This window comes from Ranitomeya imitator, chromosome 2 (genome assembly GCF_032444005.1).
Source record: "Ranitomeya imitator isolate aRanImi1 chromosome 2, aRanImi1.pri, whole genome shotgun sequence".
Lineage (NCBI taxonomy): Eukaryota > Metazoa > Chordata > Amphibia > Anura > Dendrobatidae > Ranitomeya > Ranitomeya imitator.
The window spans coordinates 799087552-799103076 of NC_091283.1; the positions used below are offsets into that span (position 1 = coordinate 799087552).

Sequence of the window (15525 nt, forward strand, 5' to 3'; positions counted from 1 at the left end):
CCACAGGATATATCCAAAATTAAGGTCTTTGTTCCTGTGTGCATTTGCAAACATTAATCTGTCTTTTTAGTGTTTCTTTTGAAGTAATAGCTTCTTCCTGGCAGAGTGTCCTTTCAGCCCATATTGATACAGTACTCATTTCACTATGGATATTGACACAATCTTACCAGCTTCACAAGGTCTTTTGCTTTTGTCCTTGGGTTGATATGCATATGTCGGACCAAAGCATGTTCATCTCTGGGACACAGAACCCATCTCCTTCCTGAGCTCTATGATGGCTGGACATTTCCACCTTGTTTGTACTTGCGTATAATTGTTTGTACAGATGAATGCGGCACCTTCATGTATCTTGAAATTGTACCCAAAGATAAGCCAGACTTGTGCAAGTCCACAATTCTCTTCCTGATATCTTGGCTGATTTCTTTAGACTTTCCCATGATGCTACACAAAGAAGCAGTGTGTTTCAGGTGTGCATTAAAATACATCAACAGGTGTGGCTCTCATTAACTCAGGTGTTGCCAAAAAAAACACGTCAGACGTCTCCAAACACATGATATTGGCAGTCCAGAATTGTTTAAAGGCATAGCAATCTTAGTGTACATAAACTTTTGACTTTGCAGTAAGTAATAAAAATACCTTAAAATATTCTCTCTCTCATTATTCTTGCATTTGGCAAATATTAATAATTATGGTAATCCTAATTGACCTAAAACAGGAAAGGTTTATTCTGTTTTCATGCCAGATGTTGAGCAAAACATTCATATGTGTCTTTTTATATTGTGTATATGTAAACTTCAGGTTTCAACTGCATATGTATATGTGTGTATATATAATTTATTTTTTCCCCCAGTACTTAGAAGAAAATATACAGCTCTGGCAAAAAATTGAGACCACCACATCAAAACCCTGTCATGGGCAGCCCAATCTCCAGACCTGAACCCCATTGAAAACCTCTGGAATGTAACCAAGAGGATGATGGATAGTCACAAGCCATCAAACAAAGGAGAACTGCTTACATTTTTGCACCAGAAGCAGTGTGAAAGACTGGTGGAAAGCATGCCAAGACGCATGAAAGCTGTGATTAACAATCATGGTTATTCCACAAGATATTGATTTCTGAACTCTTCCTGAGTTAAAACATTAGTTTGTTTTTTTCTAAATGATTAGGACCTTGTTTTCTTTGCATTATTTGAGGTCTGAAAGCACTGTTCGTTTGTTTTTTTATTTTGACCATTTCTCCTTTTCAGAACAAAAATGCAAAATTTATTGCTTGGAAATTCGGGAACATGTTGTCAGAAGTTTATAGAATAAAAGAACAATTTACATTTTACTCAAAAACATACCTATAAAGAGAAAGATCAGACAAACTGAACATTTTGCAGTGGTCTCTTGATTTTTGCAAGAGCTGTATATACATTTTTTGGTTAATCCTGCAATACCCCTTTATATTCCTAGATGTTTCATATCTGCACCCAATGCTTCCATAGTGGTTTTTATTCCCCTTCCAAATCCCCTACAATTTTTGATCTACAGGTTTTATGCTAACCTGTGTATCTCAATGGTGACAGATCACAAACAAACCAATTGTAGTCAGATCCATTTTGGATTTGATGGAAAAACATAAAAAATGGTTACATAAATATTTCCTCGACGTTTTGGAGCTTTGTAAGCTTTACGATATTCCAGCAAATCGAGGATATAAAAGGAGTTGGCGCTTCCTCTATATTTTTCAGTTCTAGCGTTAGCCCAAACAAATTCATCCCTTGCGCTGCCGCTTGAAATGTATCATCAGGTACTGAGAACAATATGTGCACGTAACGGATGAGACGATCCGATGTAATCTTTGTCTGCTAGTTACCATGTGCCATATTTCTACTTTATAAATGCATTGCTTTAAACCGGAATCCTAATGTCCTTTAGGAGTATTAACATCTACTCTTTTAGAACAGAGAATAGTGTTCCTGAATCTGCCAGAGTTAAACTGTTTCTTCTCTGTCTTACGAGCCCATCGAGCCCTATTACCTGTCTCCTGGAACCACAAAGCAGTCAGCTTTTTAGAATGGCCTCTGTAAATATGAATGAGAGAATTTGCATTAAGCCATTATTTTTTTTTCCTGAGTTTCTAATCCAATAATCTTCCATATTTTTCACCTAAGAGCCGCCTAAGGAAAAGGAACGTAAAATATCAAACATATTTAGCGATAACACTCTGCTAATGTTAGTGGATGGGATGTTTCCCGGATGCATGTCTATGGCCATTCCAAAATGTCAACGTGTCCTGTTATCATTCTGTTTTGTTGATTCCACAAAGCAGTACATCTCAGTTCTGGTCATCCTAAGTTTCCTGCAGATGTCCTCACACCGGGAACACCTGTACCAATGCCGAATGCGCTGCTAAAAATGATCTGAAAAGTGCTAAGGGAATTTTAAGGCTGGTACGTCACACTGCGACAGAAACTTCACCTATATACGCTGATCAGTAGCCTCATGACTCTGGAGGTTAAGGTTTTACCTTTTAAAATCAGGAGGCCATTGGCCACCGCTTTGCCTCTGTGTTTTTGGACACATGCAACAGCTATTGCTTGAAAACCCAGCCTGAAAACACGACCGGTTAGGGTGCCGAGTAGTGTTGAGCATTCCGATACCGCAAGTATCGGGTATCGGCCGATACTTGCGGTATCGGAATTCCGATACCGAGATCCGATACTTTTGTGGTATCGGGTATCGGTATCGGATACATAGAGATGTGTAAAATAAAGAATTAAAATAAAAAATATTGATATATTTACCTCTCCGGCGGCCCCTGGTGAGTCCGCGGGTAACCGGCAGGCTTCGTTGTTCAAAATCAGCGCTTTTAGGACCTGAGAATCACGTCCCGGCTTCTGATTGGTCGCGGGCCGCCCATGTGACCGCCACGCGACCAATCACAAGCCGCGACGTCACCGCAAGCTATTAGCGCGCTCATTTTTGAAAAATGAGCGCGTTAATGGCTTTCAAAGACGTAGCGGGTTGTGATTGGTCGCGGCTTTGAAAGCCATTAACGCGCTCATTTTTAAAAATGAGCGCGTCAATAGCTTGCGGTGACGTCGCGGCTTGTGATTGGTCGCGGCCACGCGACCAATCACAAGCCGCTATGTCTTTCAAAGCCATTAACGCGCTCATTTTTAAAAATGAGCGCGTCAATAGCTTGCGGTGACGTCGCGGCTTGTGATTGGTCGCGGCCACGCGACCAATCACAAGCCGCTATGTCTTTCAAAGCCATTAACGCGCTCATTTTTAAAAATGAGCGCGTCAATAGCTTGCGGTGACGTCGCGGCTTGTGATTGGTCGCGGCCACGCGACCAATCACAAGCCGCTATGTCTTTCAAAGCCATTAACGCGCTCATTTTTAAAAATGAGCGCGTCAATAGCTTGCGGTGACGTCGCGGCTTGTGATTGGTCGCGTGGCCGCGACCAATCACAACCCGCTACGTCTTTGAAAGCCATTAACGCGCTCATTTTTAAAAATGAGCGCGTTAATAGCTTGCGGTGACGTCACGGCTTGTGATTGGTCGCGGCCGCGACCAATCACAACCCGCTACGTCTTTGAAAGCCATTAACGCGCTCATTTTTAAAAATGAGCGCGTTAATAGCTTGCGGTGACGTCGCGGCTTGTGATTGGTCGCGTGGCCGCGACCAATCACAAGCCGCTACGTCTTTGAAAGTCATTAACGCGCTCATTTTTCAAAAATGAGCGCGCTAATAGCTTGCGGTGACGTCGCGGCTTGTGATTGGTCGCGTGGCGGTCACATGGGCGGCCCGCGACCAATCAGAAGCCGGGACGTGATTCTCAGGTCCTAAAAGCGCTGATTTTGAACAAGGAAGCCTGCCAGTTACCCGCGCTGAGTTCAGGGGCCGCCGGAGAGGTAAATATATCAATATTTTTTATTTTTATTCTTTATTTTACACCTCCCTATGGATCCCAGGGCCTGAAGGAGAGTTTCCTCTCCTTCAGACCCTGGGAACCATGAGAATACCTTCCGATACTTGATGTCCCATTGACTTGTATTGGTATCGGATATCGGTATCGGCGATATCCGATATTTTTCGGGTATCGGCCGATACTATCCGATACCGATACTTTCAAGTATCGGACGGTATCGCTCAACACTAGTGCCGAGTACTGGAGATGCACTTTCATAAGCCACGCTTGTAAAACGAGTGAAAGCTTCTTTAGCATTTGAGATGGGCGAACCCGAACAGTAAAGCTCGGCGTCCGTACCGAACATCTCCTGTTCGGGCATGGACCTGAACACGGATTTCACCAGGAAGTTTGTTACTGTTCGGGTTTGGCCCCCCTGAACATCGGTTGTTTGTTGCGCTGTCATGCGCATGGCAGCACTCGAACACTGCTTCTGATCAGAGGTAACATCATCACCGCCAGTTAGACAGCTGCGGTTCCCAAGCTGTTAAATGACAGCGTGAGCCCGCAGCTGTGATCGGAGATATTATTATTTATTATTATAGCGCCATTTATTCCATAGCACTTTACATGTGAGGAGAGGTATACATAATAAAAAACAAGTACAATAATCTTAATCCATACAAGTCATGACCGGTATATGAGGAGAGAGGACCCTGCCCGCGAGGGCTCACAATCTACAAGGGATGGTTGAGGATACAGTAGATGAGGGTAGAGCTGGTCATGCAGCGGATTGGTCGATCGGTGGTTACTGCAGGTTGTAGGCTTGTCGGAAGAGGTAGGTCTTCAGGTTCTTTTTGAAGGTTTCTATGGTAGGCGAGAGTCTGATGTGATGGGGTAGAGAGTTCCAGAGTAGGGGGGATGCGCTGGAGAAATCTTATATGTGATTGTGGGAAGAGGAGATAAGAGGGGAATATAGAAGATCTTGTGAGGATCGGAGGTTGCGTGCAGGTAAGTACCGGGAGACGAAGTCACAGATGTATGGAGGACACAGGTTGTGGATGGACTTGTATGCCATGGTTAGGGTTTTGAACTGGAGTCTTTGGGGAATGGGGAGCCAGTTTAATTTGGTCTTTGGCGTCAGCTGATGGGACTACTGCTCCCATCCGCCTACGCCTGCTGCCACTAATGACTGTAACAGCAGGCGGCAGCTGATGGGAGTATTCATCAGCAGGCGCTGTAAAAAGATAATTTAAAAAAACATTTGGGTTCCTCTGTATTTTTGATAAAACTCACAGCTAAGGGCTGCAACCCTCACCTGTCCGTTTCAGCAAGGCTGGTTGTCAAAAATTGAGGGGTACTCAAGCCGTATTTTATAATTATTTAAATATATGAAAAATGGTGTAAAGTTTCCCTCCCATCCTCCCCCCCCCCACCCCCCCCCATTTTTGACAAGCAGCCAAGCTAAAGCAGACAGCTGGGGCTGGTATTCGCAGGCTGGTAAGGGGCCATGGATATTGGCCCCCCCAGCCTAAAAATAGCCTCCCGCAGCCACCCAGAAAAGGTGCATCTATAAGATGCACCAATTCTGGCACTTTTCCCGGCTCTTCCCATTTGCCCTGTAGCGGTGGCAAGTGGGGTTCATATTTGTATTGTCAGGTGACATCAAGCCCACGGATTGCTTACACCTATCCATTATTAATCTGTGAGATAGCACTTACCGCATGTATTGGGGGACACTCGCTTAGCATGGGATAAACGCAGACAGGCACAGTTTTCCTCACAAAAGTCTATGCGGTTTATTATAGAGTCATAAACCATACCACGACCAGTCCATTACACACTGTATCAGAACACGACATTAAGTTGTGGTCACTAAACATGCTGGACCTCACTCCGTCCAGTTATCATGGGTGATCGTACGCCGAACAGTTCATCAATATCCATGGAATACAACAAGCACCGACAGTCTGTTATACTGGCAGATACTTGTCTGCTGTTAAGATAGCCCCCCTCCCGGGTGTTACTTTTCTGGAGCTCCTGCTCCACATGCTGACCTCCTGTCAGTCCTCTCTCTCCTCCAGGGAAACTGCCAAACTGGGATCACCATCCTGGACAATACCTTGCTCACGAGACCACCTGACAGTCCAGATCCTCAGATGGGCTGTAGCTCCCCCGATGCAGTGTCTTTGCAGACTCTGCATACATTCGGCCTTTCCGTGCGCTCTTCAGGACGTCCGGCCGCACCTGGGACCGTCAAACACACCAGTCTCTCAGTGCGCTATTCAGGGATCCAATCCTACTCCCAGGAACTCCCAAAACACAGATCTTCAGATCCACGGCCTCTCAGTGTGCTATTCAGGGATCCGGTCCACACTCAGGACCTCCCAACACAAAAGCCGTCCAGGATCTACACACGGTCACATTATGTAGTTGTAACCACTCCCATAAATGGGAGGTGTGTGTCTAGTTCAACCCACCCAGCTCTCAAACTAGCCCTGCAAACCTCCCTTCACAACTATCCAAACACTTGCGGGACTACAGGTCCCAGAACAACAACATTACTTCAGGCTTACAGCGCAGACTCCCTCTGCGATACATTCCAGCCGTTTACAATCCTGCCGGTCACTATCTCAGTATCACCAATATAACCACAGATACGCCTCTATGCATATCACAATGCCCCCTAGCTGTAACGGGGGTCACTGCATCACAAATCCTACAGTTATATAGTAAATAAAGACACAGCCAGAATAAAGTTTTTTTATTTGAAATAAAACAAAACATACTTTTTTTTATTAAAAAAATGACAAACACCGTTATACTTGCCTAACGCTCATTCCAACGAAGCCCTCGTCTCCTGTAATAAAATTAAAAAAACAACAATATCCCTCACCTATCCGTCATTCTGTCCCACGCCGAAATCCATGTCTGGGGGAAAATTAGTTTTCAACCTGGACCGTGCCAAGATGCGACCATCCAGGCTGAGAACCACTGGTGAATGAGCTGCTGGGAGCGCAGCATCAGTGACCAGCGGTGACATCATCAAGGTTACTGTAGGTCACTGAGGCTGCGTTACCAGCAGGCCAATGAACTGCGGTCACCTCAGTGAGATCCCCATTAACACCATGAGAAAGTTTCAAGGTGCAGAGGTGCGTTCACCAGGAGAATTTCACTGCGGTGCGATCTACAGAAGTTCCGGAACCATCTTGATCTTGAATCATTTATAGGGGTATGTTCACACGTTCCATTTTTACTGCAAGAAAAAGCAGCGTTTTACTGTCCCGGAAAAGGGAATACGATTTCTGAAATCTCATGCACATCTTTCTTATTTTGAAGCTTTGAAGGAGCTTCAGATGTGCAGCATGTCAATTCGTTTAGCTTTTTTGTAGCATTTTTAAACCATTCAAATGAATAAAGTGGAAAAAGCACATAAAAAATGCAGCAACAATGCGCATATTTCACGCAGTGTTTATCCTGCCAACGCTCCAGTATTTGTAGCAGAATTTTCTGCTGCATGTACTTAGTGTGCACATACCCTTAGTGTAGAATTGTAGCGGATACAAGATGCTTCAGTGCCAAATTTTGTTATACATATATAAATTTGTTTTTATTTAAAATTAAAGAAGTTTGCCGGGGTTTAACTTCTTATTCCAGACAATTTTGTCCTTAGACCCATATTTTAATGAGCTCCAAATAAATTTAGAGCTGTTCTGGAAGCTTAAAGGGGTTATCTTATCTTCTATCCTCAGGATCTCTTCTTCCTGCTTGCTGGAGTCCGCACCCCTGAAGGTTTAGAGTCCAGATCAGCGGTATGGCCAAACCGCCAGCCTGATCTGTGCGTCCTCACATGCTGCAAGCAGAAGCGTGAAGGCAGCTTTGCCTGTGCAAAATCAGGAGGGCAAGAGCCATAGAAGCTGGCCGGATCCAGCTTTAGTGCTCGCTTCCTGGGAAATCGTCCACCTCTAATAGACGGGTGGTCGGTAACCTAGGCAATCAGCGATAAACTGGAGAAGAATTTTAATTAATGTTTATATTTTACTCACTTATTTAGCGCCATCATATTCATCATCGCTCATCATCATTGCATTGGGGCTCAAAATCTAACTTCTCTATTGATATGTCTTTGGCGTGTGGGAGGAAACCGGAGACAATCCAGCAGAATCCCGCGCAAAGACTGGAAGAGCATGCTGTACAAGCTCCTTGCAGATGTTGCCCTTGGTGGGATTTGAACCCAGGACGCAACAATGCTAACCACTGAGCCGCCATACAGAACAAGGGACAAGTTGCAAAGTTGCTTGTGTGCCTCATCTTGGTAGATGACTGGGCAGCATGGTGGCGCAGTGGATAGCACAGCAGCCTTGCTGGGTTCAAATCCCACCAAGGACAACATCTGCGTGTTTGCATGGGTTTCCTCCGGGTACTCCGGTTTCCTCCCGCATTCCAAAGAGATACTGATAGGGAATTTAGATTGTGAGCCCCAACGGGGACAAGTATGATGATGTGTGCAAAACTGTAAAGCGCTGCGGAATATGTTAGCGCTATATAAAAATAAAGATTATTATTATTTATTATTATTATTGGTAGTTGGGTAAGAATTGCAATTTCCAGCACAACATCACAAGTCTGTGAACTGACTTTTTAAAGAGGTGACATTCTGCATGGATGTCACTGACCACTTTTCTGGGTGGGTCGGTGATATTTGATTGGTCTCCCAACATGAAGTGAAAGAGTTGGCCCACGATGATGGCGGATTGCCCGGGGCTCCAGTAGGTGGTCTCACAGAAGTGCACTGATCTCAAAGACTATCTGTAGGGTTTCTCGTCAAGAGACGACCCTTTTTAATCCTTTTGTCGCTTTGGAGACCAAAACCAACCATTTTTTTTCTCGAAAGTGCAGGAGAAGAGAGAGCTGCTGTGTCGCAAGACTTTTTTTTTTTTTATAGCAAAAGTATTCTCTCACTTTACTTTAGACGATATCAGTTCATTTTGAGTTTAGATATAATTTTACTAAATCTGAATTGGGACCGCCTAATTATACAGAGTAATTCAGCAAAGAGCCGTAATGCGCGTAAGCTCCCCGAGTTTGTAATGAATATTGTATTTTTCTTTCATATTGGCTAAGCAATGGCGGAAATGTTACACACATGTACCCAATTAATCATCAGGGCTTTGGGTCTCGCCAGGTTCAGTTGGCAGGGTACAGATTTACTTCTTTTATTACGGGTAAAGAGATTATGTAAAATGAGTTTACTATATCAACAGCGGCATTTCTTCAATCTGTGCCGCATCGAGATATCCGCGGAGATGTAACAGTATTTCTAATGCTAAGACCGGCGTAAATTAATGGATGGGACGGAGTTGTGACGAATGTTGCATCTGTGATGCGTTCAGGATAGAATGCAAGTAGTGTTATAAAGCCAGATGCTTTTTATAATATCCCTGTGTATGAAACAGAAAAAAAGTCTCCTGTAGATACCTAAGGGCTTTTTGGCCTCCCCCCCCCCCCCCCCCCCCCCATTTTTTATGGCCATAACATTTTAGTTTTTGGAAAGGATTAGGCATTAGGACTCTTTGGGACAACAGCCTTGGCACAAGCTGCTGAGCTCAGTGATTGACTGCAGCATTGTTGATTTGATATCACCGCTGCAGCCTGTACACAATTACCGGAAATGTCAGAAACGAGCCGCTAAGATCAGTGATTGGCTGCAGCGCTGTCAACTTGATGTCAGCAGTGCAGCCAGAGACTGAGGCAACGCCGATAAGTCTGGACTCAACCTGAGAAGGGTAAGTAAAGTGGGTTCTTTTTGTTGTTGTTTTGTTTTTTTATATAACAAATAGTGATGAGCAAACGCGCTCTGATGAGGTGTTACCTGAGCATGCTCGGGTGATAACTGAGTGTCTTTGGCGTGCTCGAAAAATATGCTAAAGGCCCCAATCCTGCTTGTCTCATGACTGTTCGACAGCCGCAACACATGCAGGGATTGAGTGTTTGTTAGCCAATCACTGTGTTGCGGCTGTCAGTCGGGAGACAAGCAGGATCGGGGACTTGAGCATATTTTTCGAGCATGCCGAAATCACTCAGCACCCAATGACACCTTATCTGAGCACGTTCGCTCATCACTAATCTTTAGGTTAATAAATGGAGAATTTCGACAGGTTACATTGTTTCGACGGGTTACATTTAACAATCGGCCCTCTTGTATCCCACAAAATCACAAACCAAAAGCGCCTGTGTTTTAAAATATTAATTTTATAGATACTGGTTTACCAAAAAAAAACATTTCCTAGAAGTTTTCTATTATGTTCCTAGAAAGATCTGTGGTCTTTTGCCCGGTGTCATCAAATAAGTACGGCCATTTTGAACAATGTTATATACCGGTATATATTATTATATATATATAACATAGACTAAAATATATAAGTCTGCATCGGCTGAAACATCCAAGGCGTGTTCAGCCATCAAGCTATTTCTATCTAATGAATCTATAGAGCTTTCTTTTCACTGCCTTTATTATTAGGGTATGTGCACATGATGCGGATTTTGCTGCGGATCCGCAGCAGTTTCCCATGAGTTTACAGTACAATGTAAACCTATGGGAAACCGAAAATGCTGTGCCCATGCTGCAGAAAAAAACGCGCGGAAACGCAGCGGTTTACATTTCACAGCATGTCAATTCTTTGTGCGGAATCCACAGCGGTTTTACACCTGCTCCATAATAGAAAATTTCAGGTGTAAAACCGCAGTGGAATCCGCACAAAAAACGCAGTGTTTTTGTCCTGCGGATTTATCAAATCCGCAGTGGACCAGTCTACGTGTGCACATAGCCTTAGAATTGGATAATGTAATTATATAGTATGGACACACATGCTCAGTAACTCTCCCCAGAGCCAGGGAGATTCTCTTTGCCGTAGAGCAGCACTGCTTTGTTACCTGCTGGTGAGGAAAGGAGCAAAGCCTCAGTAGGAGCCTGTCTACAGAAGAGAAATCTTTTCCCCAGACAGTATAAGTATGGACTACATTGTCAGTTTCCAGAGGGGGAAGGAGACTAATTCTGTCTAGAAATCAACATTGAGAAATATTACCTCCAATGGTGACACATTGAAGCAAAAGATAAAAATTAATTTTTTAGCTAGAAACTGTGAAAACTGTTAAACTGTTTATAGCCCTTTTAAGGCTTGTGAATGTATTTTTATTTGGTTTATAAGGATTATCCATTTAATTATTTTCATAATACAAGTTTTCTGCAGAAATAAGACTTGAACCATGTTCAGGAAAATAAGAAATGCCTTCTCCACCAGAAAGCAGCATTCTATGTTTAAAGTATTTCTATCCTGCATCATCTAGTCCTTTAACGATTTAATAGAGCTTTCATGCCACTAATAATAATTAGTGAAATAACTCTACTGACTGTGTCCCATTCTACACAGTGAAGTCAAAAAGCAGGTTTCAGAGAGCAGAAAATGGTCAGCCCATTGTGTGCAGCCGGTATAACTGCAATACTATAGGCCACTAATTATAAGATGAGAGAACCCCTTCGATCATGATTTTTTTTTTAATAAGGCTTTTAAAGGTCTGAATAACATATATTTTTTAAACGTTTGTCTGCACAGATCAGTGGAGGGGTCAATTAACTGTTTAGAGGTGCTGCAACGCTTGAGCATGAACGTCTTTACCTTTTGTATTGATTTTTAGGCTAGAACCTGCCTGATACTAACTTTACGTACTTTTCTCAGGCAGTTTTTGCTATTTTGTCTTTTACGGCACTGGGCGTTTGCAACCTGATGTAGAAAAAAAACAAACTTGGAAGAGGCTGCAGTGTTCACGATAGCGCCGCGGCCCCTTTGAAACACTGATTGACAAAGGGGCGGAGCTAGAAGCCCACCTGTCTAATACTCATGTATAGGTCAAAAGTCTGTATAACCTTTTAAAATAATGTGTTGACTGTCAGATATTGCAGTTTTTGTATATTAGATCAATGGACTTTTTTTTTTATGTAATGTATTTTACAAGATCGCATCACATTAAACCGTGTAATATAAAAAGACAGCGTAAAAACATCTTGTATTCCAGATAAAAATTAATATGGTAAAATAACCTAAGGAAGCAAAAGAGACGGGAAAAAAATCCATCCTTCCTTCCTTCGCTTCCTAAATCTTTCCCGTGAAGAATGATATTCAGAAAGTGCCAAGGTTTGTAAGGGGAAATCTCCCCCTGGGCAGCTGTTGCTATTCATTACTATGAAAGATTAAAGCAAGTTTATAATGTTTTTTCGCAGCTCTCCGTCATTTTCTGTACATTGGGATGGAGTCTAGTTTGGCACCTGGCGCTCCCAATGGATGCCAGCTGCGTCGCTTCCACCATCCGATTTTTGGAGGAAATATATCTAGAGTTTTCGTGTCTTTTATTTTTTATTTTTTTCCCCCTTGTGACTGTGAAATCCTTTTGTCATTTTAGGGGTCAATATCTTTTTAAAAACAAGCCGCCGGATGGAAAGACGCCACCAAATTCCTTCTACAGAGCACTTTATCCTAAAATTATCCAAGACATTGAGGTAAGCGCTGCTAACACAATGCTATGTTGCAGTCAAAAGAACAGTAACTCAGAAGACTCTTCCCGGCACTTAGTTGGTTTCTGGCCTCAAAACCAAAAGTTTTAGGGATGCCAAGGAATATCAGGAGGGCCTAGACCAGAAAATGAGTTGATTCTGACCCATAAGGTAATAGGAACACCACAACTATATTGTTTTATGATGTAAGACTAACATCCAAATGATCAAAAACTACTAAAAAAAACACCAAAATAGTGATAGAATGTTCCGTAGAAAAAGCTTTTTGAAACAATATATAATATATATCTGAGTCTCGTTTTAACCAATATCCCTTTCCCCTTTCCCTAATTTTTTCTCGAATTTTTCTATTCCCATAATAGACGATAGAATCGAACTGGCGGTGTGGACGACACAGCTTACAAAGAATCCACTGTCGGAGCGAGACAAGCAAAGGCGTCTACTGTTTACAGTACGACGACCAGAAGATCGTGAGTGGCCTCCGAGATAACACAATAAAGGTGACTTCATTATTTTTTTTAAAAAAATGATACCGTGATATCTGCGATCCATTGTTTTATTACTGAGAAATATACTTTTTTTTAATATGTAAATTAGATTTTCAGATCTATGGGTGGGACATAGATCTCCCTGAGAATCCGCCTTCAGAGCTTGTTGTAAATGAAAGGAAGTGTTACCAGTGTCAGACATGTAATGGCGGACAGTCTGCTCTCCTTACATGTCTCGCGCTTTCATTTAAAATAAGCTCTGGAGGCAGATTCTCGGGGGAGATCTATGTCCCGCCCATAGATCTCAACAGCTCATTTACATATTAAGTAAAATGTGGATTTCTCTGGAATAAGACATCGGATTGCAGATAGCGAAGTGTAATTTTATTAAACTTTCTGTGACCTATATGCCCATATAGGAAGCGTTGATCCTACTGACGGATTACTTTAAGACTGATACTTTGTACTCCTGCCTTAATGAAGGGAACGCTGCTGAAAAGTCAGCCATAAATACCAGGAAGTACTATCGTGGTATAAAATCTCATGGCCAGTGTGAACATTGCGAGATTTCTGTGTTTGTTTGTTTTATACCTCTTTATTATTATAAGTAGTGATATGGAAAATTTTGAGAAAAACATTTTCAAAACTGTGTAAAAACCTAAACCTGATGTAAACAATAGGTCTTTTTCTGAGATCATTTTCACTTTAACATCTGCAGGTCTTTACAATCGCTGAGTAGCCAAAATGTAAATTGATATTTTATTCTATAAACTTCTGACAACGTATCTCTGAATTTCCAAGCAATACATGTTGTATTTTCTTTCCGAAAAGGAGAAATGGTCAAAATTTTTTTTTAAAGAAAATGTCTTTCAGACCTCAAGTAATACAAAGAAAACAAGTTCATAATCATTTAGAAAACAACAATACTAATGTTTTAACTCGGGAAGAGTTCAGAAATCAATATTTTGTGGAATAACCATGATTGTTAATCACAGTTTTCATACGTCTTGGCATGCTTTCCACCAGTCTTTCACTCTGCTTCTGGTGCAATAATGTAAGCAGTTCTTCTTTGTTTGATGGCTTGTGACTATCCATCATCCTCTTGATTACATTCCAGAGGCTTTCAATGGGGTTCAGGTCTGGAGATTGGGCTGCCATGACAGGATTTTGGTGGTCTCTTAATTTTTGCCAGAGCTGTATTTACTTAGAAAATTGGTGACATGTTCAATACTTCTTTCACCCGTTCTAACGCATAAATGTGTCAGTCTTTTTTCCCCATTATGTCACATTTCATAATTTTAAATGGGTTGGTTACCCCTGAAATAAAAATAATGGAAAGCCAGAAAATAAAGAGATAAAGTATAATCAGTCCTAATTCCTGACCCTTCTAAGGCTAAGTTCACATGCAGTGGTTTTGCGGAGCTTTTTGTGCTCCATTTTTTTATGCATATTTGAAAGCTGCTTTTTACAGTACCAGCAAAATCTGATATGTCAGAATCCCAACCAGTTTCTCTACATGTGACCGCTGCAGTCAATCACTGGCCACAGTAGTGACTGCACAAAACACATGCCCATTCGGACCAAACAGTAAGTGTGGCGTCCGGCAGAGTTCAGAGAGGAGTTGTTTGAAATCAATAACCTGAATATACTTTATCTTATTATTTTACATCACTGCAGATAGTTCAAAGAAACAAAAAAAGAGAAATCCGGGGTGGACAAGCCCTTTGAAAAGTCAACGATGGATCAGTCGTTAGTGGCTTTGTTGTTCGTCTGGTCTAGTTCTTATAGAATTGCTCTTTTTTATTTTATGTGTAGTAATAAGGGTTTCTGATTGTGTCACAGGTCATTTTTTTAAACCCTGTTGATCCAGGAAGCCCTATTAAAAATTCTTACCTAGCTTATGATGAGTGCCTCGCAGGGTAACGAAGTTCATCTATCATCGTATATCTCGCAAAAAACGCTTACTAGTGCAAGATGTGTAAAATCAATGACTGCTTTGTGAGTTGAATGTGTTTTGGAGGCTGCAAATTTCACGAAATGTCTTATTATGTTGACTTTTCTGTTTTTATCGTCCTCCAACTTTATTTAAATCCGACTTATTTATTCTGTTCTAGATTTGGGATAAGAACACTTTGGAGTGTAAGCGAGTCCTGACGGGTCACACGGGGTCTGTCCTGTGTCTCCAGTATGATGAGAGGGTCATTATTACGGGCTCATCTGACTCCACGGTCAGGTATATACTGCATGTATGACATCATTGTAACGTGTGCGTATATTATATGTTACCTTCTGTATGAACAGCTTGTTATCCTGTGTAATGATGAACATTTGCAGCTGTTTAGCCTTGAATTAGGAGTCGGACCTCCCACGCTTTACTCTTCGGAGGGTCCTATGCTTAGAAGGAGGAGCAGGCACCAAAATGTAAAAGTGGTCACACGTGCGCCCCACCATCCCCATAGAAAATAAATGACTGTTATAAAGCTTGATATTTACACAGTGGAAACATAGATTCCAGAATGTCAACTATTATTTTATTTTCGCTGTCTTACTTACCTGAATTTCTTTTT

The 15525-nt window shown here is 42.1% G+C and overlaps 1 protein-coding gene across 5 annotated transcripts in view; it reads left to right on the top strand.

The window, feature by feature from the left end:
- Nucleotides 1-15525, top strand: part of BTRC (beta-transducin repeat containing E3 ubiquitin protein ligase) — a 249597-nt gene that overhangs the window by 173939 nt on the left and 60133 nt on the right. For all 5 annotated transcript variants that reach the window (XM_069753745.1, XM_069753746.1, XM_069753748.1 and 2 more), the window contains 3 exons: nucleotides 12359-12455; nucleotides 12833-12970; nucleotides 15073-15191. In XM_069753745.1, coding sequence (XP_069609846.1) covers nucleotides 12359-12455; nucleotides 12833-12970; nucleotides 15073-15191 — 354 coding nt within the window. The remainder of the gene's footprint in view (nucleotides 1-12358; nucleotides 12456-12832; nucleotides 12971-15072; nucleotides 15192-15525) is intronic.